General features: G+C 39.5%; 1 protein-coding gene across 1 annotated transcript; it reads left to right on the top strand.

The window, feature by feature from the left end:
* Positions 1–240: 240 nt before the first annotated feature.
* On the top strand, positions 241–25062 carry ADSS1 (adenylosuccinate synthase 1). The gene is made up of 13 exons (XM_064423154.1): positions 241–521; positions 13281–13383; positions 14789–14851; positions 15616–15666; positions 16010–16076; positions 16467–16574; positions 16931–17012; positions 17911–18037; positions 18941–19095; positions 20246–20370; positions 22087–22184; positions 23317–23466; positions 24882–25062. The coding sequence occupies exons 1-13, from the start codon at positions 336–338 to the stop codon at positions 24932–24934; spliced, it is 1368 nt and encodes a 455-aa protein (XP_064279224.1). The 5' UTR covers positions 241–335; the 3' UTR covers positions 24935–25062.
* Positions 25063–25291: the final 229 nt, after the last annotated feature.

The following is a 25291-nucleotide window of genomic DNA, read 5'->3' as shown; positions in this document are numbered from 1 at the left end:
TGTGAGGGGACTGTGTCTGTGAGGCAGTACAGTGTGTGTGAGGGGACTGGGAGTGCCAGAGGTGCTGTGAGAGAGAGTGTGTGTGCCTGTCTGTGTGTCGGTCTGTGTGTCTGCCTGTCGATGTGGGTCTGGACCGTGCGTGTGAGCTCGGCCGGGCGGGCGGGCGGCCGAGGCCGGGGGGCAGCGGCCCGCACGTCAGCGCGGGGCGGGCGGCGGCGCCCTTAAATGCGGGCGGCGGCGGCGCGGCGCGGGCAGCGCGCAGGGCTCGGCGGCGGCGGGGCGCGAGGCAGCGTGAGGCGGCGGCTGCTGCGGCCACAGCCACCCTCCCACCCAGCATGTCGGGCACCCGAGCGTCCAACGACCGCAGCGGCCACCCCGCCGCCGGCGGGCTGAAGCGGGCGCGCAGCGAGCCGGGCGGTAACAAAGTGACGGTGGTGCTGGGGGCGCAGTGGGGGGACGAAGGCAAGGGCAAGGTGGTCGACCTGCTGGCCACCGAGTCGGATATTGTGTGCCGGTGCCAGGTGGGTGCCGAGCCGGCTCTTTCCGCCACTCCCTGGGCGCTTCCCCGCGCTGCGTTCCCCTCGGCTCCCGCTTTGCCCCAGCTCCTCTCGGCCCGGCGCCCTCCTCCCCGTGCGGCTCCCCTCTGTCCCCCCGGCTCCGCCTTTCCTCCCTCCAGCGCTCTCTCCTTCCCGCTGCCGCTCCTCGCTCCCGCTGCTTTTCTCCCTCCCCGCTCCCCATCCCCGGTCCCCGTCCCTCTCCCGAACGTGCCCGGGCGGGCGGCCGTGTGCCGCGCACATCCCCCGGCCCGGCCCGGCCCGCCTGCGCCTCCAAATGCCACTCGGACAGAAACAAGCCCTGAGCTATAAATATAAACAGCTGACCCCTCACGATAAGCGACACTGAATCCCGAGGTGCCGGCGGGCGGGGGCCCGGCGAGGAGCCGCTCCGGGCGCTTCCCGGCGCTGCGCTGCCCCGGGGAGCCGAGCCCCGCGGCCCGGGGGGCGGCCAGGGCTTGCGGGGATGTTCCCCTGCCCGTGATGGGGTGGCTGGGGGGTCTCCGGGAGTGCTGCTGCTCCGGGGAAAAGCGCTATCAGCCGGCCTGAAGGCCAGCCGTAATAAACCTCAGGAGTCTGCCAAAGTTTTTACTGCAGGGGCTGTTTTGGATGGGCGGACTGCGTTCCCTGCAAAGCGCTTGGAAGTTTATTCTGAAAAATAAGTATAAAATTGAGCATGAGTAAAATAGGGGGGGGGGGGGATACAATTTATGTACAAATAAGGATTTAGAGTTGCATGAAAACAGGAAACATCTTGCATGGCTTTGTTTATGGGTATTTTCGAGTTGAATACATTGTAAGGATTCCCAAAACAATGTATTTGCATGATGTGAACGAAATTAGACACATAGGTGATTCCAAATGGAATGGTAGAATGGGTTGGAAGGGACCTTGAAGATCATCTAGTTCCAATCCCACTGCCATGGGCTGGGTCATTTAAAAGCCCTATCCAGCCTGGCCTTGAACACCTCCAGGGAAGGTGCATCAATAATGGTAATAACTTCAAAGAACTGTTTTCAAACATTAGTTATGAACATATTAGACCAATGCAGCTAATATTCTGTCTGTTGTCCCTTTAAACTATGTGAGCACATTAAAAAGTAGTCAGTTTAGTCCAGCTCAACTGGCATGTACCATGAAATTTATTCTGCTTTAAAATGCATGATAGCTACTAAAAAGCTACAGACATCCTTGAATCCAAGGTAATAAATCCAAGGACGTTTTTCTCATTAAGTGTATTATGTAAATAAATGTTATGCAGGTTAAATATTTAGAAGGTGGAGGAAGTATTTTCGTTTGGGACATTAAACTCCCAAGATCTTGAATCACCTTGGGGAGAAGTTTCCCTGTAAAAGGTAGCTAATGAATATGCATTACCAGGACTGTACCTTTTTTTTTTTTTTTTCCCATATTTATTTCCCCCTTGCCTCCCCCAGTAATGTGTTACTAGGAATTTAAACTCAGGTCTTGGGATTGCTTTGGTGAGAAAACAAGCAATTAAAAGTTTTAGCTGAGGAGGAGCATTTCATAAAGGCCCCTGTCCAACAGTGAGTTCTCATGGGGTTACTGTTACTATTGCAAGGAGTCATGTTGGTTCTTTTTCAGGCTCAGTTTTGCAGGGTGCCCTGAAGCTGCTTTCAGGACAGACCTGCTGTCCATCCAGTGAGCTATTTTGCAAGCGTGGCCCCCATGTGCAGCCTGGGGCTGCCTCTGAAGGATACAGGAGTTTGTGTGTGTGTGAGCAACAGGCTTGGATGGTTTAATGTGCTGCTGGGCACGTTGGATTGTCTTCCTGCAGCCTGATGAGACCAGGATGGATGGAGGGCAGGTGGATCTAGAAAAGCACTGGGCTCTTTTCAAAAAAGTGTTCCCCAATCCAGTGTGTGAGACTATAATAGGATTTCTGATACACTGGTTAGAAGGAGATGCCTTCAGGATTAGGGCCAACTATAAAGCATTTGAAAAAGAAAATATGAGTCATGGTTTACCTTTGAGTGGCAAATATTATGTAACTTTAAAGAGGACTGGATTTTTTAATACTTCAGTGGGTGTTTTGTTCATTTGGTAATTTTAATTGTGCCATTTAAATAATTTAATATTTCATATTTTCAAAGCCAATCATGCAAGTAGATAATGGTGTATGATTTTTGCCTCTGTTAGAAGTCTGTTAAGGTTTAGTAAAGATATGCATGTATTTAAGGATGTGAACAGTACTGATGAGTTCTCTCAGTGTGATAATGGCAGGTCATTAACTTACAGATGTAATCAGTTTGAGGGGCACTTCATTAATGCTGTGTAGTGCCATGAAAAAGCTCAGTGTTTGGACCAGAGCCTTGTTGCTTCACATTGCTCCTGGAAACTAAGAAAAACTTTCAGTGCCATAGCACTTGTGTATTAGAAGCAATTTCTTAAACAAGAAATACTGAATGACTGCCTTATTAGTGATTTTAGAGAAAATGTCAGAAAAATTTGCACCAGACTGTTTTTGTTAGACTATGGTGATGGAAAACATTATTTATTACCTAATGTCTTGTCCACTCAATTTTCCAAGACATTGCTGGAAAGGATGTTGAACAGCTTGTTTTAGTCCTCAGTGAAATGGAAGTAGAGAAAGCTTGAAAGTTAATATCTGAAAGACAGATCTTCAGGTCTTCTGAAATCATGTCCCAGCTAGAGTAATTATTCATCCTAGTAGGATACTCTTTGAGCTAACCTTTTAAAAAAGGTGAGGTTGCCCTCCTTTCTCTGTAGGGATTTAAATTCTGTGTAGGGATTTTCAAATTTGAGTTTGAAAGGGGTTTTAAAAAACAGTAATTCCCTAATGTTTCCATGAAAGGAAATAACTTTCATTAAATGTTTCTCAAGTATTTTAGTGTGTTGGGTGCATAAAAATAATCTGTGACATTGCTTGCTGCAGAGGAAATGAAATTCTGTTTTCTAGGATACTAGAATAAAAGGCAAGCAGGTGAATGGCAATAGAAGTCCATCACAGGCACAAGGAAAGCTTTAAAGTATATTAAAAGAAAATTCTGCATTAAAACTCCAGCCTCTGTAGTTTTCCTGAGCATTCAGAATTTCACATGAATTGATGATTTAATTTGTTGACCAGTGCTAACATTATACAGTCTGAGGTCAAAATAATTAGGTACACACCATTCAGTGACACTGAAATATGTGATATAATTTAAATATGAAATATTAGTTTGCCAGAAGTAACTGATTTCATTTCACCTTTCTACTTGTAGCATTCTTTATGAAAGAGGGTGTTTCAGAAAGGATAAAAGATCTCTGAATGCTCTTATGGGTGATGCTGTACAAAACTCTTCACAGACTGCTTTCATTAAGATATGAGATACACATGCACACAAACCCATATAAAGCAGCAAAAAAAGTATTTCTAAATAAACTAATAACAGCAGGCTGTTAAGGAACTGAGTAGGTTTAATGGAAAACATCAAGAACATTTTTTCCCTGTCAACTGCTCTTTCAGCAAGCAAAGAATTTCAGAAGAAAAACATTAAAGGCAAATATTTCTTTCTTATTGTGGCCTCCTGGGGTATGGAGCTGTCACATGATGCCATGCAATACTTTTAATCCCTGATATATTTTTAGGAAAGGGTAAAAACAAAGATTTCAATGGTAAATATTTCGTTTTGATGTTCCTTTAAAACGAGGTTTTGTTTAACAATATTTGTTTAAAGCTTTTAACTAAGAGAGCATTTGACATAAAGATGGGAGTTCACGTTTTATGTAGCCTCTTACCATGTTGTCAGAGTATCAGATGAAGTAATTTGGATGCATCTAACATAAGAAGAGAGCTTTGGTGTTGATCAAAACCTGATTTCAGATTGTGACTTTATCTGTGACAGCTCTCATTCCAGATGTACCTTTCTCACATCACCTCAGTGCTTGTTTTGTGTCTACCTTCAAAGCTAGAGCTGGTGGCTGGAGTTGGCTACCAGGGTTTTAATTAGCTGATTTCTCAGATCAGTTTTGGAGTATGATCAAACAGTCACCTGTCACAAGTGCCAAGGGGCCAAGGTGGTGTGCTTCCAGAGGGCCTGCTTGGACAGGAGCTGTTCCTAAAAAGTCACACATCATAAGTTCTCAGTTAACTGAGGCCAGCTGGTTGTCATGCAGTTCTAGCTGTTTCCTTAAGGTGAGACTACATAAGGTACACTGTAATAATAACTTTTCACTAAAAATACCCCATAAACTTGATAAAAAATTCAAAGGAAAGGGAAGATTTTCCAAAAGCCTAAGGTGAAAGACAGAAATGCTATTGCTAAGTGTGCAGAGGCCCTATGATAATCACCTCTACCTGCCCCAGGTCACATCATGGTTGCTGAATAGATGTGTAAAGCAGCTGCAACACGAATGCATTCCTTTCTTCCCTTCACACCAAGAGTGTGGCAGTGATTCAGCAGCAGGGACCAGGCCAAGGTAGCTTTTAAGAAATTTTTCAAGCTGTCATTTGTTGCTGCTGTTCCAGTGTGCCCATGACGATGCTGGATGTGTCAGTCCTGTGACAATTCTGCCTTCTGGAAATCTGGAAACAATCTGCCTGATGTTATCTGCATTCTCTTAAAGACTGACTTGTAAGAAGCAACACGAAATAGTAAGAAAGTGATTGCATTAAGAGCTGTTATTAGATTTCTTAAGCTTCTCATATTAAAGTTTTTGTTTTGCACAAAATATGCAGTCACTTTTTAAAATATTCTATCAAGTCTATGATTTCAGGTTAAGAATTGCTTTATTTTCAAAGATCATCTGATCTCTTGAGGCACATGGACAAAAATTACAGTTGATGTTAATAGTGAAGAAAAGCTGAGGAGGTTGAAAAGAGTACCAGAAAAAATGGCTGTTAAGGTCTTTTGTGGTTGAGTAGTTCAGAGTTTGTTAGACTGAGAGGTTTATCCAGGTCATAAACCAGGGGTGTGGAGTAGCTTATTTTCTCTATATAGTGGATGTTAACAAATAAGTTTGAGAAGGTTTTACCAGTAAGAAAATCCTGGCAATGTCTTGGGTTTGAGGAAGCATTGCAACATTAGGGAACAATTTAAGCAAGGGTGAAGGGATGTGCCCAATGCTTCCATACAAGTAACTGTTGTATATTGTTGTAGGTTTCCCTATTTCCTTGTGTTAGTGTTTTAATGAATACAATGTAAATTTCGTTGTTTTAGTAACAGTGCTTTGAGGAACGCAAAGGAAAATACCCTGGGCAAGCAATTGAATAATAAAACCCAAGCGTGGCAGAAATGGCAGACCAGTAGTTTCTCTGGGTGCTGTAGGTGCGAGATGGGGAGGTTTCCTTTGTTCCCCTGTTGCTGCTGACAGGGCAGGGGAAGCAGCCACACGTTGTTGTGACATTTCCCTATTGATCTGGGCTACTGAAACTGTTTGCAACAGGGATTAAATTAGGGCAGTTTTATGTGATGATTATGTGGAGTTACAGGAGCTTGTTTGCTGCTGTTTTTCTCTGTGTGTGTCATGTGTTGCTCTCCTTTCAATGAGACTTAACTGTGATATTTAATGTCATTTTTGCCTACAGGATAAAGTAGCATGGAAAGGCTTTAATCTCCTAATGATTTAGTGCTTGATGATCTTCAGGGAAGAGATTGATGACCTTGAAGTCATGAGTGTACAGTGACTGCAGGACTTTTGTTTTTGATTTCTCAAATGTTTGAGAAGGTTGATAATCCCATTTGCATGTACACTCATACAGGTTTCTGAGTCATTTTTTACAAGATTCCCTGCAAAAACACAAGTAGGTTTTATTTCACAATTCAACACAGGAGAGGATTTAAGTGTGAGTTGTTTCTTTACCTACAATGAAGTAGTCCACCCTTCCAAACTTGAAAATTTTTTGTAGCAATCTGTCACTTCTGTAGTGTTTATCCAATTTTATTTTTCATTATCCTTATACATACTTACATGCCACACTATATCATTTTAAGCTTTAGAACAACATGGTGACACTGCTATTTTAAACTAGCCTTTCCTTTGGGCATCAGCAAGATCATCTCAGGACCACCAGGATTATAAATACTGTATGAGAAGGTCAGGTTTAAAGTTTCCAAATCTCCATAAGAAAGCAAGCTTAATTTTCAATCCCCTTTATAAAGCCTGATGAATTTATTATCCTCTACAACCATCAAAAGAAAACAGCTGAAAATTAAACTGAAATTACATCTGTTCTATTCCATTCCTGTTCTTAACTTGTTTACAGATATAAGAAAAGTTATGTCCATCTCCTTGGATCATATTACTTCCCACAGGGACGTGACTATGCTTCTTCAGCAGAGAGAATTAAAGGCGTGCAGACTTATCTAGGTTTTTTCATGTTTGGTTTTCTTTATTTTAATATTCTTCTAGCATTAGAATATTTTTTTCCACTGTAGCATTTGCTACCAATACACCTTGACTTTATATTCTTTGCATCTGTTGCTGGAATAAATATGTATTTTGTGATAGTGGTCTGTTGTGGCATGTTGTTTTGATGTGACTTGACAAAACAATGAATTCAGTTTGAGAGAAAATCACTAGAGTCTGAATGTCTAGTTTGCCTACGCTGATTGTTGTTTGAAACCTGAGTTGAATCAGACTTGGCTTTTCCAGTTGCATTTTTCAAATGCTTAGGAAGAGCAAGGCATCTGTATACGTTAGGGTCATTTTCTGTAGTAAAGAAATAATGCTACATTGTTGGTGCAGTCTATGATATAAGCTTCAGGTTTTTTATTTGTACTACAGATAATTTTATGTTCCTTTAAAGGGTCAAAAGTCTTGCTCAGTTCTTCTCAAGAATGTTTGTGTTTATAATCATACTGATTATCTCATGAGGCTTTAGAACATCTCCTCCCATGAGAATTTGTGAATTTTTTGAGAGATCACTGTTTTAGTTGGGGCAGTGGGCTCCTATGGATTTTGCTCCTTCTTTGAGACAGCAAAGGAGCACACTTGAACAGGGCAGGAGTCAGAGCAGTTCTCTGCACAGTCATTTGTACTTGAAGTCCTTTCTGCAACATAGTCTTGGGAAAGAAGAGCCAAACAAACTAGATTTGTCTGAGGATGGTTGGAGTCTGGAGACAAATTCAGACCAGTTGTTTGCCACCACCACAGATTTAAAAATCACCATTCCCTCAGTTCTTGTGGTCTTAAGGATACTTCTGAATATTCCCAACCTCTTCCCAATGGGTTGAGTTAAAAAATAAAAAACAAAGTTATGGTCCACCTCTTGAAATCTGAGTTGGAATGAGTTGGATGTTACTTGGCAATAGTTAAACTGGAAAAAAAAAAGAAAAAAAACCTTCCAGTTTTTACAATCTAGTAAGGGAAACTAACAAGCAGCTATGGCAACAACCTTCCAGCTGGAATGTGCAGCTCTTGCAGTCATTGACAGAAGTGTTCACACACAGGTGATTCAGTGACATTATGTTGAAGGGTCTACGTGTACAAGCAGTTATTGTGTGTTGCACTTGTCTGGCTGGATGTTTTTAATACCAGTGATGCTGAAACCTCATTTGCAATGGTGTAAATAACAAGAAATCCCATGAAAGTCAATGCATCTGTATTATTATAAAGTTCATGTCAGAGCCAGTCGTGCTGGTAGCAGTTATTAGCTACATTTGTTCAAATTAGTTCCAGGCAGTTGCTGATGTAAGTTAGAAATAGCCATTGTTAATTAAATTGTAACGAGAATAAACAATTTATGTAACAATGTTCCTTCCTGTTTATTCACATAAAAATGCTATAATAAACTAAACAAAAATACTCAATTCAGGTAACAAAACAGAAGTATTTTGTAGCCAGCTTGATAGTATGATGAGAGAGGTATTTGGCCTGCAGATACAGTTGAATTTCAGAAAATGTTTTGCTCCATTGATGACTGGAATTTGTATTACTGGGACACTTATCATAGAGAGAGAGACAGGAGTCACAGCATTTGTTTTCAGATGAAGGCTTCCCATGCTGGTTTGTGGCTGGTATTTCAATTCATAGATTATAAATTCATATAATAATGCCAGAGGGGATCATCTTGTAATCTTGTCCCTGTACCAAGGACACAGTATTCTAGTGGCAGTTGCACGACTGCCAAAAGGAGAGGTAATACAATCTTTCTACTCCTACTTGATATTCCCATTTATACACGCGAGGTTTGCCTCAGGCTTGTCAGCCAGTGCTGAAACTGTGTTCAGATAGCCCCATGTGCTTCCTAGCACAAATATCTCCTTGAACTATGTTTTTGTTTCTAATTTGTGTATTTAAAACCTAGTTGTGATGTTTCATATGTTCACTGCATGTAGCAGTGGCTAAGGTGCTGTGTGCTGCTGGTGTGTCACTCATACCACGGTGGTGTTGGCTGCAGATCTTCAGTAACCAGTTTCTCTTATTTCTTATTTTTCCATTGTTAACTGGAAGAGAGTGAGACTTTATCACTGTGGGACCTATCAAAAATAAATCGGTTTCTTGTTCACACTCTGGTTACAGCTTGAAGCTATCATCCAGTTTTAAGGTTTTTATATGTGATCTGATGATTTTTGATATTAATCTACTTAAATTGTGTTCGGGCATTGTGAGGAGCATGGGGCAAATGAAAGCTGTGCCAACCAGGAGAGCATCTGGTAACACTCCTCCACACTACCTGCCTGGCAAGGGCAGACAGAAGCACCTGTGAGCATCAGGACACATTTCTTTCCTGTCCAAACATGTATCATTAGGCTAATTAGGATAATTCAGTTCCTGCTGCAGGTACCTGAGCACCACTGCTGCTCTCAAAAGAAATTCTCTGTCTTGGGATGTTCTGGCTGCAGAAAATAGATTATTTTAAAAACAACACAGACCAAAGCAGCAGCCTTTAAGCAGTTTGGGAGGTGGGTTTGTTTCTTTGTGGCTTTATTAAGTTCTACTGTGAAGACAATGACTGTCCTCTGTTCATAATAATTATCAGTTCCCTGGTGCTGTTTATTCCAGCTACAGTTGTTAACACTGGTAAAATCTAGCTTCTCAGTTTAGTGTATTGATACAGTTCTGGTGTTCAAGCACTCTGGAACAGTAATCAATGTACATCAGTACACCAATCCAGTACCACAAGTAGATCAGTATGTACATAAAAGCTTGGAAATTGATTTTTTTTAAACAAAATGCTGTACTGAAAACAGACCGTACAATGTTGCATGAGGTAGTTTAATTCCTCTAGCTCCTTCTAGTACTGGGACAATATGTAATTTTACACTTGGATTAAAAAGTTTCAGAAAATATAGATTAAAATCTTACAGAAAAAAAATACATTTTTATCTGAGTACAATGTATTAATTTTTTAAATTATTTAAATATATACCCCAGATCCTGCTGCATCTATGGAAGGGACACACTCTGGAGCAGAGGAAGAGTGTGAGGAGTGTATATGGATGTCACTGGAACAGCTTCCCTCATGAGGCCTTCCTGGGAACAGCATTTCCTACAGCAAAATGGTTTAATGGGAATGCCCAGACTACACAGCAACTTACTTCTAGCCATACCATCATTTCACAATACAAATCAGGACAAAATGGCACTGATGATTAATCCATTAGAAGTTGTTGCCTTGACATTCCCTTTGTTAGAGACATTTTTTAAGAACTGCAGAAAATACCATCTCTAGGGACCTAGGAGTCTGCAAATGGTTGAAGATCACTTTCAGGTGGGCTCAGTGCTGTATGGCAGAGTCTGGATCTTAAATGGAAGTTCATGACATCCTCATGTTTGAAACAAAGGCCAAGCAGAGGCTCCGAAAGTTTTTTGGTCCAAGAGGAAGGAAGCATCCTGAGGGTGCAGAGAACACTGTCACTTGGTGTTAGTGTTCACAGCACTTTAATGAAATACCATTTGAGGGAAAGAGGGGAGCTCACACAGTTGTAGTGTACCAGGCAGTCCTCTGCACCTTCAAATGTGTAGTCTTCAAATAAACCCCATGTAAGATTTTTAGGTTCACTTATATTTTTTTAGGAGAAGAAATGGCTCATATAAGCCATATATTGACTCTCAAAACTGGAGTAAAATTAGAAAAGGAGTAGATGTCTCTAATAGCTCAGCTGTTAGGCTGCCAATATGCTGTAAGAATATCTATGTAACTGAACATGAGAAATTACTGAGGTGACCAGATAATAAACAGAAAATGTCTCATCAGACCAATGCAAAGTTTTGCAAGTGTGTGGTCATGTCTCTTGGGTAATTCAATGCTCTGCTATCACTTCAATTATATTTATAAAAGAATAATTAGTTAAGCTGTAAAAATATACCTGGAAAACACTTGTTTAGGAAGCACAGACCAACAGGAGCAGTTCAAAATGCAGTTCCAGAGATGTCAATACTAGTTTTTACTTGGAGAAATGCTGTTTAGGTGGTCTCACTGAATTTTTGATGTGCGTTATCTATCCAGAGGGACTGAAACTGTATCAGAGATTTTGGCCATTCAAGGATGTGCAATATCTGATGGTGTTTCTGTGCTTCAGCATTTTTTATGTATGCCAACTTTCACAAGCTGCTTGATTAACATCCCTTTTTAAGCATTTGCTAAAAAAAGAGCATTTGTCTGGGTGTCAGTTGTTCAGGAAGTTTTCCAAAAGCATAAACTGTCTTTCATAAGCATTCTCATACTAGTGTATCCACCTTCTGGAATTTTAGGATACAAAAAAATACCTTTGACTGTCATTTAGGAATGCTTTATCTCAGATTGTGAGTCCTCAAGCCTGACTTCATTTGTTCACATTCTTGTTGATTAAGAAAGCAGAGTGTAACTATAGCATTGTGACAACAAATACTTTTGAAGCAGCCTGGTTCCCCATTTTCTGAGGGAAAGAGGAAATTGTTACTTGTAATAGAGGTTAAATTGGTGTTAAATGATGGAGTTAATTCTTTTTAAGTTTCCATCTTGCCATCGTCTATAGGTGAGCAGAAAAGGAAAGCTGGGAGTTTCAGAATAAGTTACTAGCTTTTTTCTCAGCATGATAATAAAATAAACCAGTATTTCAACCAGTGCCATCCACCAGAGTCAGACCTCTTAAATATCATGTAAAGTACTCTCCTGCCTGAGTAATTAACCTTCTAGATAACTGAGTGCTTTTAACTAGATCCAGATTCCTAGAACTGATTTATTATATCTGGGAGGCAAGAAAAATAGCAAGGATTCTCTGGACAAGTTATAACTCTGCATTAGCAAGACATTTCGAAATCCTTCCCATCCCAAGGATGAGCTATCCATCAAATGAAATCTGTGTGTCCTATTTTTTCTGTTCTAACTCCTCAGCTCTCCCTTAGCAGGTTATCTCAAGGTTGAACTCAAAAGTTCCAAAGCATAAAAATTCTTTTTATCATGTTTGCAGACATATTTCCTAAGGTTCTCCATCACCCTGCTTAAAAAACATTATCTTTTTGTAACCCATAGTTCTTATTTTCTTAATGTTGTGTTTCAGCATTTATCCATATTTTGAAAAGATTTCTGCCGTTTTCCTGTGTTTTACATACAAGCAGGCAAATGAGTAAATGAAGAATAAATTAAGCTCTGGTTTAAAGTGTGTTCTACCATTCTTTCTCATAAACAACTGTTCTTTCTCAGCATTTTCATGTAACTCCACTCATTCAGCCAACACTCTTTATTGTCTGCAAATTACCAGTGGCAGTCTCAGTTCCCCTTCCAGTAGAAGCCCTCTTTCTAGACAGTTTAAATCATTCAGTTCTCATATCAAACACACAAAGGTTTGTAATCATTTGGGAAAACTGAAGGCCTGTAGCACCACAGCACATATGCAGTAGGTTTCAACCTTATCAGTAGGAGACAAACTTACATTAAGACACAGCAGGAAAAAACACTAAGCCTGCCGAGAAAACTGGACCTTTATTTTTTAATATTTCAGGTCAGATCAACTCATTATGTTGATTTTCTCATGTCTTTCTGAGTTTCTGTGTTGCCACATGATTCTCTTTTAAATGAGTTTGTGGAAAAGCAATTTAGTAAGTAAAATGCCAGCTCCTATTCTTGGTTCTGGTAGGTAGTCATGTAAGTCATGAATTGTAGCAGACCATAAAGTGGTGGTGGTGGTAACTGGGAAGATTATCTCTTGACCATTTTCTGGGATGGTCCTGTGTAGGGCCAGGAGTTGGACTGCTGTGGGTCCCTTCAAACTCTAGGATATTCTGTGACTGACAAGGTCATTCAGTGTAGCTGCAATGTCTGCACATGGTTCCAACCTGACAAAAAGCCTCTGTCTTGAACACCAAGAGAAGCAGTGGCTGTTTGTGGTTGGGCAGGTGGGAAGAGCTTCCATTCAAAGGGAAATACTGGCCTTAAACTCAAGGAAATCTCCATGTACTGAAGATGCATAAAAAGGATGGGCTTGTGTAGGCATGTCAGAGACAGGACTCCAAGGGTGGTAGTTAATTCCAGTTTCTTTTCCAGAAAGCTTTAGTTCTTGTCTATCTTATGCCACCACTCCTGTATTAACTCCTGCTCTGCCCCAGTCCTGCCTTGACTTCATGGTATCCTTCTGCTTCACAATTCTACAGTCCTGCTGAACTCCTTTATCTCCCTCACTGTCCTGTTTGAGCCCTTTTTACATTGTTAAAACATGTTAAGAAACTGTAAGGTGGAGAAAGCAGTGACCAAAGACATGTATAAATAAAAAGAGATGCTCTTGCCAATTCATCTGCTTAGAGTTTAAACCATTATTCTTCCATGTTTGTCTCTTGCAGGGTGGGAATAATGCAGGCCATACTGTCGTTGTTGATGGGAAAGAATATGATTTTCACCTATTTCCTAGTGGCATCATTAATCCAAAGGCAATTTCTTTTATTGGTAAGACATTTTGGAAATTATTATAAAAATTACATTGTGCAGTGGATAACTGGAACTGTACTTTACAGAAAGAAGGAAAAAAAACCCATGACTCTCAGTCAGATTTGCTTTAGCTTCAGCTGTTTGACTTTTATTTCATAGCTGCATTACCATGAAGGGTTACTCTACTTTCAGTGCTAGTTTAGTTTTCACTGTTAGAAAACTAAAAGCAAGAACATCTTGTCATGTTCTTTCTTATACTTTATGGTAAAATTTTGACCACACCCTCTACTTGCACTCTCTTTTTATACTTTCAGAAATATATATGCTATTCTTTGAGCACACAAATGCCAGGACTTAGCTAAATAAGTAATAAAAATTGTCTCTCACATCTGTTTTCTGACTTCCAGAGATAGGCCCCAAAATGCAGGAGTCTACTTAGGAGGTCATTTTCCAGTCCCCTTTTTGTTCATATCACCAGCTGTTTATGGTGATGTATTTTGCTATAAAGATACTTGGTGCAGATGGCATCATAAAAAGATTTGCAGCATTCACTGGACATTAAACTCATATTTAAATGGTAGGCAAATTTAAGCTTCTTGTCCAAAGTTTTGATTCTTTTTGAGAGAAATCATGGATAGACTGTTCAAGAAATGAGTATAAGTTCTAGTGAGTCATAGAATTTCAGTTTTGTTCCGTTTAATAATTTCCAAATGGATAACTAGAATCTATTAAACATTTTTTTCTCTCAGCTAAATATGGTGTGTTGTCTTGCTTTCCTATTTACTCCCTTGTCAATTAGTAATGACTATAACTTGAGTTGTGCTAAATTTAGGCTGAGACAGGCTCTTGCATATATTTCTGACATTCCCAAGAAGGAGGCAGCAGCTGTTTCCAGCCCACTGCATCACTAATCCTCCATGTCTTGCCAGCCCTGCTCTTTATCACTCGTGGGTTCTATTTTGTAGCTCAAAAGCAGGGGGAAGGCATTGCTAATGTATCACAGCACTAGTTTGAGCTGAGTTTAAAACAGAAACCTGAATATTGAAGAAGATTTAAATATTTTCACACAGGCTTGTGAGTGTGGTAGGGCCAGGGAGTTCTTTGAGCTTTTCCCTGTGAACAATTGAGGCTGAAGTTGCAGGGCAAAGTCCACCATGAACAAAGAATCCGCTTACCTCAGCTGGCTGTGAGCAGCCTGGCGTTCACGCCTGAAACAAACCAGCTCTGCTTTTCCTGAGCTTAGCAGCCCAGCAGCTGCTTACCCCGAATCAGGATTTATCCAAAAAGTACTCAAGATCACTTTGTGTGAACTCTAGTTTTACTTCGTAAATAAAATTTTAGACAGCAAGTGTTTACAGGCCTTATGTCCTAAAAAGAAGTGTTTTATTTCTTGCTTTAAAATAAATCATTTATGTTCCCAAAGGTAATGGAGTGGTTATACATTTACCAGGCCTGTTTGAAGAAGCTGAAAAGAATGAAAAGAAAGGTTTGTATCAAGTAATTTTTAACCTACCTTTATATTAGCAGCCAGATTGAGGGGTTTTGTAAGCTGTTGTTTCTGAACATAAATATTCAGTGCAGTAATAACATTCTGGATTTTAAATGAGGAAACAGTATTTAAAATGCTGAAATGTGTGGTAGCCTTTAGATGTATTTTCAAAAGCAGTCTTTCCATGGGTTTCATGGAGTTTTATGGCACTTGGAAAGAAATGGAGAGGATGCCACATTGGAAAGAAAATAAATGCTGAAATGTGTGCTAAGCTTCCCTTGACCTCAAATAGGGATGATTTAACCAAGAATTTTTGTGCCCAAATATAAACTCAGTTCTGCTTTAAGCAAGGCTTTAGACCCTATGACCTTCCAAAAGCCTCTACTTCTTCAGTTGTATTATATTTCTATATAGAAATTCTCTATTTTCTGAGGCACAAATGGGGTTTAAGTGATGTATTGTCTACCAAGTTAAGCAAGAATATTTATTTAAAGAATTCTGTGTAAGCCACAGCATTCTGGCATTTCAGAAGTATCTTTGTCCATACCAAAATGAGAAAGCTGATAAGTCAAAAATAAGAAAAGTTTCTCAACAGAAACATTGCTGCTATTTGATATTGTCTTGTGGTTTATCCATTTTGTCTACAATTATCTTAACAAGAAGCCATATAAACTAGCAAAAAGACAGAAAAAGTAAAAGCCAATGTCAAAGCTCAACCAATCAGCACAGCTGAAATCCTACCTTTCTTCATCTTTTGACAGGTTTGAAAGATTGGGAGAAAAGACTGATTATATCAGATAGAGCACATATAGGTAAGTGAAGAGTGAAGGGGAAAAAACCCTCACAAAGGATTGCTTAGCTCATGAGGCTAAATTAAATTATTATTCCACAGAGCAGCTATGTGTTTGATCTAACACAGCTTCTATTATGCTGTGTAGTCTGAAGCATGATAATGGAGTCTGTGTCCACTGAAGAGTGATGTTTTACATGTTTTCACAATGTTTAAGGAATACTCCCTCTGTTGTCTCTTGAGGAGGCCTGTGCACTGTCAATGACAGCAGAGGCACTTTGTCTTGAAATTATGGATGTCTGTGATTTAAAGAGCATTTTTTCTCCTTTGTTCTCTCACTGTATCCATTTGATTTTCCACTGCAGTGTTTGACTTTCACCAGGCAGTAGATGGGCTCCAGGAAGTGCAACGTCAAGCACAAGAAGGCAAAAAGTAAATATTTTCAACACCCTCATTTCATTAATAGTTACGTAAATTTGGAAAATCAGTGTAATTCTGGAAGACAGAAATGCTGTGTGTCTCTGAAGAGCCTTGTTGATCTTAATAATTCTGTGCTTCTGTTCTGTTCCTACTTACGTTAGTGAACAAACTGTCAGCCAGACTCAAGGCCTCATGAATTACTGGATACCACAAATATTAGCAATACTTATGCAAAGCCTGAAAGGTTCTGCATATTTATTATTATAGAACTTTAATATCCTTTTATGTCTCAGATATCCTGCCCTGTAAATGATATAGTGAAGAGCTGTGACAAAATTACTTGGCATAAAGTGTATTTTTGCATGTATTTATATATTGAGGGGGGTGTTTCTTTTTACTTAGTATTGGCACAACAAAAAAGGGGATTGGACCAACATATTCTTCCAAAGCTGCACGAACAGGCCTTCGGATTTGTGACCTCCTCTCTGACTTTGATGAATTTTCTTCAAGGTACAACTATTTTCATTTGTAAATATTGTGTTAAAGACTGATACATTTTGCCTGACAGATTTGCTTTTAAGGAGATGTTTTTAAATATGTATCTGAATTTTGTATATAAATTGTCTAGAAGGAGAAGAAAACTGGAAAGAATGTGTGTGTGTATTTCCTGTACTTCACAGAGTTTCTCATCATTTAAAGTGGGATTTTGAACATTGGGAAATGCACTGGTTGAGGTGTCAGAGTCCTGAGTATTTTCTCCCTGTAGTTTTCAGTGTATATTGTGCATAATATAAACTGAGTTCTTGCCAAAGGTTCTGTGATTCTGTGACTATGTTCCTCATAGATACTATTTCAATTCTTTACAGATTTAAAAACCTGGCACAACAGTACAAATCAATGTTTCCCACACTGGAAATTGATACAGAAGGACAATTGAAAAAGCTAAAGGTAAGGGTTTATCACTTGAAATATTTATTTTAATTTTAAAAGATAAAAATGAAGTGTACCAGACATACCACTTATTGAGCTAATTTAGATGAAAAATGCATATGTTCATTATTATAAAAGCTTTTAATAAACATTAGCTATGCTTTGTAGTAGAATGTCCTCTCTTGCTGTAGGCATTAATATAAGCTCTGTGGAGGATTTAATTCTCCTATAATATTTTACTTTTTTGAGTGTTGTTTAAAATGACTTGTATCAAAGTACTCAAGAGAATGCAGGGTGATGACTTCAGTTAGTGTCCAGTGTGTCAGTGGGACTTCCTTGCTTACTGAAGAATTGTTTGTGGAAGCATGTTTCAAGATCCTGGTATTACAGGAAAATTATCTTTTTACAAATAAATACAGAAGAGCCACTGGCAAAACAGCTTTCATGAATATGTATGAAAAGAGGATGTTAAAAACATCTCTTACCTTTCCCAAGTTTTTTTCTTGTACTTTTTTAGAGCTGACACCCTGAGGATATTTTTTAACGTTCAAAAAGAGTGATATGTTTTTTCTATTTGTGCCTGGACTAGTTCTAAGTCCCATTCTCAGTGTGGCTAGACTACAGCACACTATCTAAAAACTATAACAACAAAATGCAGTGGGTATACCACATCTCTGTGAACAGAAATTATACAGAAATTATGGCATTCTAATGTCATAATAAGTCATGTTTTCTTATATGAGTGGTTCAATAGATTGAAAGGAGTATAAACTAATGCTTGTATTTTTCAGGAAAACACAGTTATTGAGGCTGGAAGCTTAGACTTATCTGCATGTTTTGTCTTTCATAAGTGAACACAGTGTTCCCTGCTTCCAGCTATTGTCTGGGGAAGCTGACATTTGTACTCAATTTGCAGGGATATGCTGAAAAAATAAGACCCATGGTTCGAGATGGTGTGTATTTTATGTATGAAGCTCTTCATGGCTCCCCAAAGAAGATCCTTGTTGAAGGAGCCAATGCAGCATTACTTGATATTGACTTTGGTAAGTTATATTCTAAATTCAGCTTAACTCCTAAGAGATCAGTTTTGTTTTGATTTGTGTTTATATTGACTTTGCAAACAGCAGGAAAATAGAGAAAATAGTGTTTCTTTAATAGGAACAGATTTCCCAGAAGTAAAGCTCATTAAAACAGAGATTGTATCATTAACAGGATTAGTGTTTAGGGTTTAAATATTGATTTTTTACTGAAGTTTATTCCAGTGCAGCTAAAATTTCACTGCAGATATTCTTGTCTTGATTGCTTTTAAATGTGTGTGCACATTGCCAAACAATCCAGGTACTCATGGCAGTCAGTTTAGGTAATTCCTCTGCCATGGGAGGAGGATTAAACTGGTGCAGCAACCTCTAAGCCTTGCCACTACAGTTGGTCTCCGTTCTGCTTTCTTACTAAAAGAATAATTAAATCAATGAAGAAAAAATTAAGGACTGAAGAAATTCTCCAGTCCAGAGTCACTGTGTAGAGATCATAAGTAACCTCTTAAGTCTTAGACAATTTGTGGCAAATACTCAGAGCCACTTGTACAGAGCACTGGGAATGCCAGTCTGTGACCTTTACACCAGACTCTGCATGAACGTAATGGAAATAATTTCTGTGATACACAGAACATTGCAAAAAAGCTTTACACGGCAGAAGCATCACAACCCGTGCCTAATGGAGGTAGTATTGAGGTGCTTTTGAATTTCTCCCTTGTGTGCAATCCTCGGTGAAAGTTGTAAAGGATGAATGACACATAATAAAAAGAATTTGCCTCCCTCTTTGGCTGCTGTTCCAGTTTAGCTTTAAAGCCAAACATAGAAGCGAAAACCTCCTTTGAACTGATAAAAACCAGTCTTTGTTTCTTCCCATTGCTGACAGAGGGCTGTGCTGCTGTGTTTTCCTGGCAGGCACGTATCCCTTTGTGACCTCCTCGAACTGCACCGTGGGCGGTGTGTGCACCGGGCTGGGCGTTCCTCCGCAGCACGTGGGGGACGTGTACGGCGTGGTGAAGGCTTACACCACCCGCGTGGGCATCGGCGCCTTCCCCACCGAGCAGATCAATGTAGGTTCAGTGTTACAAAATGTGCTGGCAACAAGTAGCACTGCAACGGGGTAAGGGTTGTTCCGCTGATAAATAAGCACGGTGATAATAATGCTGAGCAATCATACCCATGAAGAGAACATAATTACATGATGGTGTTTCCCATGAGAGGAGAGACACATGAGTGTGATGATGTTACATTGCAGTGACCACACTTCTCTTGTAATGATCAATGTGAAAACAGATGTCATCATCTTATGTAACATCATTAGGTGTATTTCAGTGGAGAGAGTTTGTTGTGCACTGGAACTGTCAGTGCATCCCAGAAGAGCTTAAATTACAAGAACAACTTCTGTGCTTAACAGCCTGTGTTCTGTGTGATTTATAGAATAAATGTGGTGTGTGTGTCAGCCACTCATGCACAAATGGGTCAATAAAAAGAAGGGGAGAGATTTTGGTTATTTTAAACCGTCTGCTGTATTTTCATTATCAAGAAACTAGAAAGCTCAGGATATTGATTATGAGCTACGCATGCAGCAATCTCTAGGGCAGTGTTCTGAATCTAATTTAAGGATTTAGTCACTGAAATCTTTTCTCTAATGGCTCAGATAAGTTGATGGTATCCTTTGGGTTTATGAATCATGAACATAAAGTTTCTTCCTTCTTTATTTTTACCACAGTATAGGCACTGCCAGTCTGAATGGAACAGCTGGCAGTCTCACACTGTAGCAGAAGCAAGGAGCCTTAGGTGTTTTGACCTAGACATTGTACAACCACTGGTCTTGTCCCAAGCATTTACAGTCTTGTCCCCAAAAGCAAAAGATATCAAAAGACCAGATGAAGAAAGTACATGCAAGCAAAACTTTATAAAGGACTGAATTGTCAAGAAAATCTTCCTATTGGATGAAGAAGTGAGAAAAGTCTCTCCTGGGAACACAAAAGTCATATTAAATACATTACTTGAAATGCTAATGATTTCAATACAAAAATCCTGTGCACAAGGGGATTTGTTATCTACCTTAGCCCTCTGCCAGTATTTTTTTTTCCTGGAAAATAGCTTTTAAATTGGAACGACTGTATTTTTCTTGTCATTTGTCTATGTTTGTTTGTATTTGTTTTCCAGCCATGTTTTCAGTGAAACACCATCAGCATTCTCTCTGTCTTATTCTAGGAAATTGGAGATCTTTTACAGTCCCGTGGCCATGAGTGGGGGGTAACTACGGGCAGAAAGAGACGCTGTGGCTGGTTAGATCTTGTCATTTTGAAATATGCTCATATGATCAACGGATTCACTGCGTAAGCATCACAGATTTTGCGCTACATTTGGAAGGGATAATTTTGTGCTTCGCAGAATAAATATGTAGGTAACATTAATATAAGTCCAGTAAAGTGTCACATTTTAAGCAATGCAATAATGCACAGTGGGCAACTGAGAATTGTCTTAATCTAATAATAATCTAATTCCTTTGACTTCTTTGTTTTTCAAATTAAGTGATTTTGCAACATAATAGCTGATTTTTTTGGTACGTGTTTTTACTTTGCTTTCATCAGATGGCCAGTGTAGATTGGATCAGTATATTGGTTTTCTAACAGCTTACTCCAGTGTTTTTGATCCAGTGCTTTCATGCTGACTTGTGCCATGGTCTAAAACCTTGGGTTTGAGGTTTGGTTGATTAATGGATGCTACTTGTAGGACCAATTCTACATCATTTGGAGCCACTGCCTTGATAAGTGAAATTAATGGAGTGATACAAGGGTACAGCAACTGGCACAGCTTTCATTCCAGTTTCAACAGGTTCATTTGTTTACAAAGGTGTAGTGAAATACTGTGTTATAAATTCTGCTTTTAAAGGGCTAAGTTTTGTTTTCTTTGCGACCGAGTGGCTTCCTTGGTTGATGCATTCAGGCAAACTTGTCCATATATGCAAACATGTGACCCTGAGCATTTTAATATGTTATAGACTGAAACATAATTTTATGTCATTTATGCTACTAATGTTACAAAGGAACTATGGTCTTGTTCATTAGTTTATCAAAACAGCTTTTTGGTTTTGGTGTTTTTTTTAATTGGATTTATGTTTTGCTCTAACATATGCAGCTCTAGTTTATGTGGAAAATTTGAAGAAGGGATTAGGTTTCCTCCCATTTCAGCTCTGTACAATTACTGCACTCCTATCAACAAAACTATATCCTCTCTGATAACTGTGATAGCTAAAAAAGCATGGGGAGATTTAAAAAGTTGAAGAACTGGCTCTATGGTGCTTCTTTCTCAAAAAGTATCTTCACTTAATCCTTTCATTCATCATGTACTTACTGAGCACATATAGCCTAGACTATTTTGCACATACCTGTCTAAATCCTTAGCTGCTCAGATTTTTTCCAGGCAACACCTAGAATATTGTTTTGGAGAATTTGACTAGTTTTAAAATGCAGTTTTATTCAGATCAGTGAGCACTACAGTGCCTTCTTGAGGTTCCATTTTTGTCTCCTGATGTGTTCATTCACAAAATTAATAAGGTTCATTAAAGTGACAGCACAGCCCAAGCACTGAGAGGTAGGATGGGATCCTTCTTAATGAACTGCACATGTGGTTTTAGTAACCACATTATACTTGTTCTGTTATAAAAGTGTAATCAGTCACAAATTCTGTCAGACAGTGGTTGTGAATCAGTAGGAATAACAGAAATAGTCCCTGTCAGTGATGTCATGTGTCATACCCATCCAAACCAGGGCCAGCAAGGGCCCCTTTCCACAGTCAGAGTGCATTTCCATACACTGAGCTGAGCACTGTGCTGAACCTGTGTGAGCAGCCAAGCATTTGGAAATGTCTCGTGGTATCTGAGTCCAGTGTTCATCCCAGAGGTGTGAATTCAGTCAACAATAGTTTAATACATTTGTGTGTTTCTGCTGGCTGGGCTGCTTGAGCTGGATTTGTGAAAGGGAAAAAAAAGAAGTAAAGTATTAAAAAGGAGATTCATCATGTGTGTAACTGACTGATGTTTTTTTGTGCAGTTTGGCATTAACAAAGCTGGATATTCTTGATGTCCTTGATGAAATTAAAATTGGTGTTGCCTACAAATTGGGTGGAAAAAGAATTCCATATTTTCCAGGTAAGTTATTAAACCTCTATGTTCATTTTTATCTTTCTTGCTTGTTAAGCCAATTTTGCTTTTTAAAATCAGACTTGATTTCTTTTTCACTAGACATTCTGTGGCAATTTATGGAGCTGCAGTCTCTGTGTAAAGATTGCTGTACCATTACATTGGCATTTTCCATTTACCTTGCATCTATTTACAATGGCAAGAACTTCAGAACAAATAAAATCTTGTGTTAGGGCCTCTGTGTTGTGCCGTTAGATTTTTTATTGGCAAAAATCAGGAGTCTGAAAGTCAGCAAGACTTGAGTCAGTGACTGTATCATTGGCAATAGCATTTAATGAAGCAAAATTGAAATAAAAGCTGTACAAAAATGAGATGGAAACAAGCACAATAAAACTGCTTCTGGATGGCTTTATTAAGCTTTATTAACAACAACAACAACACTGTGGTTAATAAAAATATATATTGCCCCCTCAATAATGATTCACTTTTTAGATGTAATGGTACATAATTTTTTTACATTAATGATGTTTTCAAGATATGTGTAACAGTCTCTGCCAAGAAAAGGAGTTTGTTCTGTTGAGCTATGGGGGATTCCAGAGGCACAGGGTGGATTGGCAGCCGACAGCTTTCCCACCACTCTTGGTGGTTCCTGGCTGTGGACACAATGAGAATTCCAGTGGGGAAAAGCTTGTAGACATCAGAGTTTTTCACAAAACTCATTTAACCTTGTTCTGTAAAGATGGAACTCTCTGAGACAGTAATGCCTTGTCTACTGTTTTATTCTGTGCAAATCTGAACTAAAAAGTGGAAGTACTGTAAACCTCAAAAAATCTTATTTCCTCAAAAATAAAGCTGTAGTGTTGTTGTTCACTCCATGTTGACATCATAGAATACATTCTATAGTTTTTGGAAGAGGAAACTGTATTCCTAGATACTCTTGAATCACATTTATCTTCCTAAGTATCAGACTAACCTCAATTAAGAATAAAGGAGTGAATGATTGAATAAACCAGTAAAAATACTATTTCCTCTTATATCAGATTTTAATTGTTGTCAAGACTTTCTTGGTCAAGAGCCATAGGTCTGTTCTCTTAAGGCAGAGCAGCTAAAATCAAATGTGACAAAAGTTGTTCTTCCACAGCTAACCAGGAGATTCTACAGAAGGTAGAAGTAGAGTATGAAACAATGCCTGGGTGGAAAACTGACACAACTGGAGCACGAAAATGGGAGGACCTCCCACCCAAGGCCCAGAACTACATCCGCTGTGTGGAAAACCATGTTGGCGTGCCAGGTACATTTCTTTGTAGATGTCCATGTGAGGATGCCACAGCAGACAGACACAGCTCTGTGAAAGTGCTCAGTTTGGTAGCTGGATGTCACTTTATTTGGGCAGGAGGGAATGAAAGTACCAGTGGTTGGGCTGATGGGGGTAAATGATATCTTGCCAAGAAGCAGCAAAGGGTGGTGTTCAGCAGGCAGGTCTGCAGTGCGCTCCAAGCTGCTGCTGGCAAGGATTTAACCAGAGGAAAGATAAACATGTGCTGTTCTTGGCAAATGGCCACCTTCTGTCAGTGAAAACTTAGGGGTCTCTTAGGTGCATCTTGCTTCAGTGTGTAGTTAGGCTGATGTCCTCATCTCCCCCTTTCTCTTTACATCTGCACTGCATCCCTGTTTGAACTTAGATGTCTCTGTTTTGGTTTTTTTCCATTCTTACTCATACATGGAATTGTGTTGCATAACAGGTCCAAGATTGCTTAGCCCAGTTCTTCCACTTTGGAAAAATTAGAATCTTAATATCGTCCATCTGCAAAGGTCAAGCCACCCAGTTTTCTTCAAATCTAACTGCTAGAGCCCTAGATGTGCCAAGACTTAGGTGTGGCATGAATGGTGGCATTTGCAAGAAAATTTCCACAGTAACAAGCTGAGACAGCTGGCATGGGTGCTTTTGTTTTCCATAAAGCACCTCAAAGGTCACATCAGTGAGTACAGGCTGGTTACAACCGTGGCAATTCCTGCATTGGTCACGGATCAGGAAACATCTGATAGCAGAGACTGAAACTCAGAGAGTGGCCTGTGTGTGGCCAGGGACACACAAGGGATGTGTAAATACAGCTCCCCTTACCTTTATTCCTCTGGTTTGCTGTGCAAAGTCAGGATGCCTGGCTAGGTTTGAAGGCTAAAGGAGACCTACCCACAGTCAATTCTATAGCATGGACAATAAAACTGCAGTGGAACAGCTACAGTGTGGAATTTGGGGTGGCTGCTCACACTGGATAATGTTTATAGTTAGAGCCTTACATTTAAAAATATTACAGTATGTAGGCATCACTATCTCCTGTTCCACATCATGCAGACTTCAGAGTCTGGCACAGCTCTGGCTTCCTCTCTGCAGGGATGTAGCTAAACATCCCGTCACTCAAAACAATTGCACTTAAACCTGCAACAAACATTCCTGACCTTCTATTAGGCCTTCCATCTGCAATGTTTTGTGTTTGTGGTATCATTATTTCATGCTTTCAAACTTCAGTATACTGCACTTTTAGTCCAGTAGTGCAGCTGGAGTAGAGGGATTTTTGACAATGAAACTTCCTTCCTAAAATTGGTCAGTCTGTAGTGAAGCATGATGAAAGGTGAAAATTATTCCAGTTCATTGATTATAGTATTTACTCTCAGTAATTGTTCTAACAGATGTGTTTTCCTCCCTAGTTAAATGGGTTGGAGTTGGCAAATCAAGAGAGTCAATGATCCAGCTGTTTTAAACAAATGAAGAACTTCAGTGATGAGAAGCACAACTTGGCGTTCATCGGTTCCTTACAGCTTCCTCTTGAAATGGAAATGCTATATAAAACAAAAAAATTCTTCTAGGAATTAAATAGAAAAAAACATATTCTGTATTGTAATATTTTATTTAAGTTCTCAGTAAATTCAGTGTAAAATCTCCTTGGTGTCCATCATCAAAAAGTAAAAAAAGTGCTCCTAACAAAATAAGGAAAATTTTTTTTTCAATTGATCCATATCACTATTTGAAAGTACTTTACACCTTTATAGTATTTCTCCTTGCTGAAACCAGTATCAAACCTTTTGCAGTAATTTTTGGGTAACTTTAGAATTGTGAA

Source organism: Passer domesticus, chromosome 6 (genome assembly GCF_036417665.1).
Source record: "Passer domesticus isolate bPasDom1 chromosome 6, bPasDom1.hap1, whole genome shotgun sequence".
NCBI lineage: Eukaryota > Metazoa > Chordata > Aves > Passeriformes > Passeridae > Passer > Passer domesticus.
Note: the sequence above shows the minus strand (reverse complement) of the source record. Positions and strands in the feature narration are given on the sequence as shown.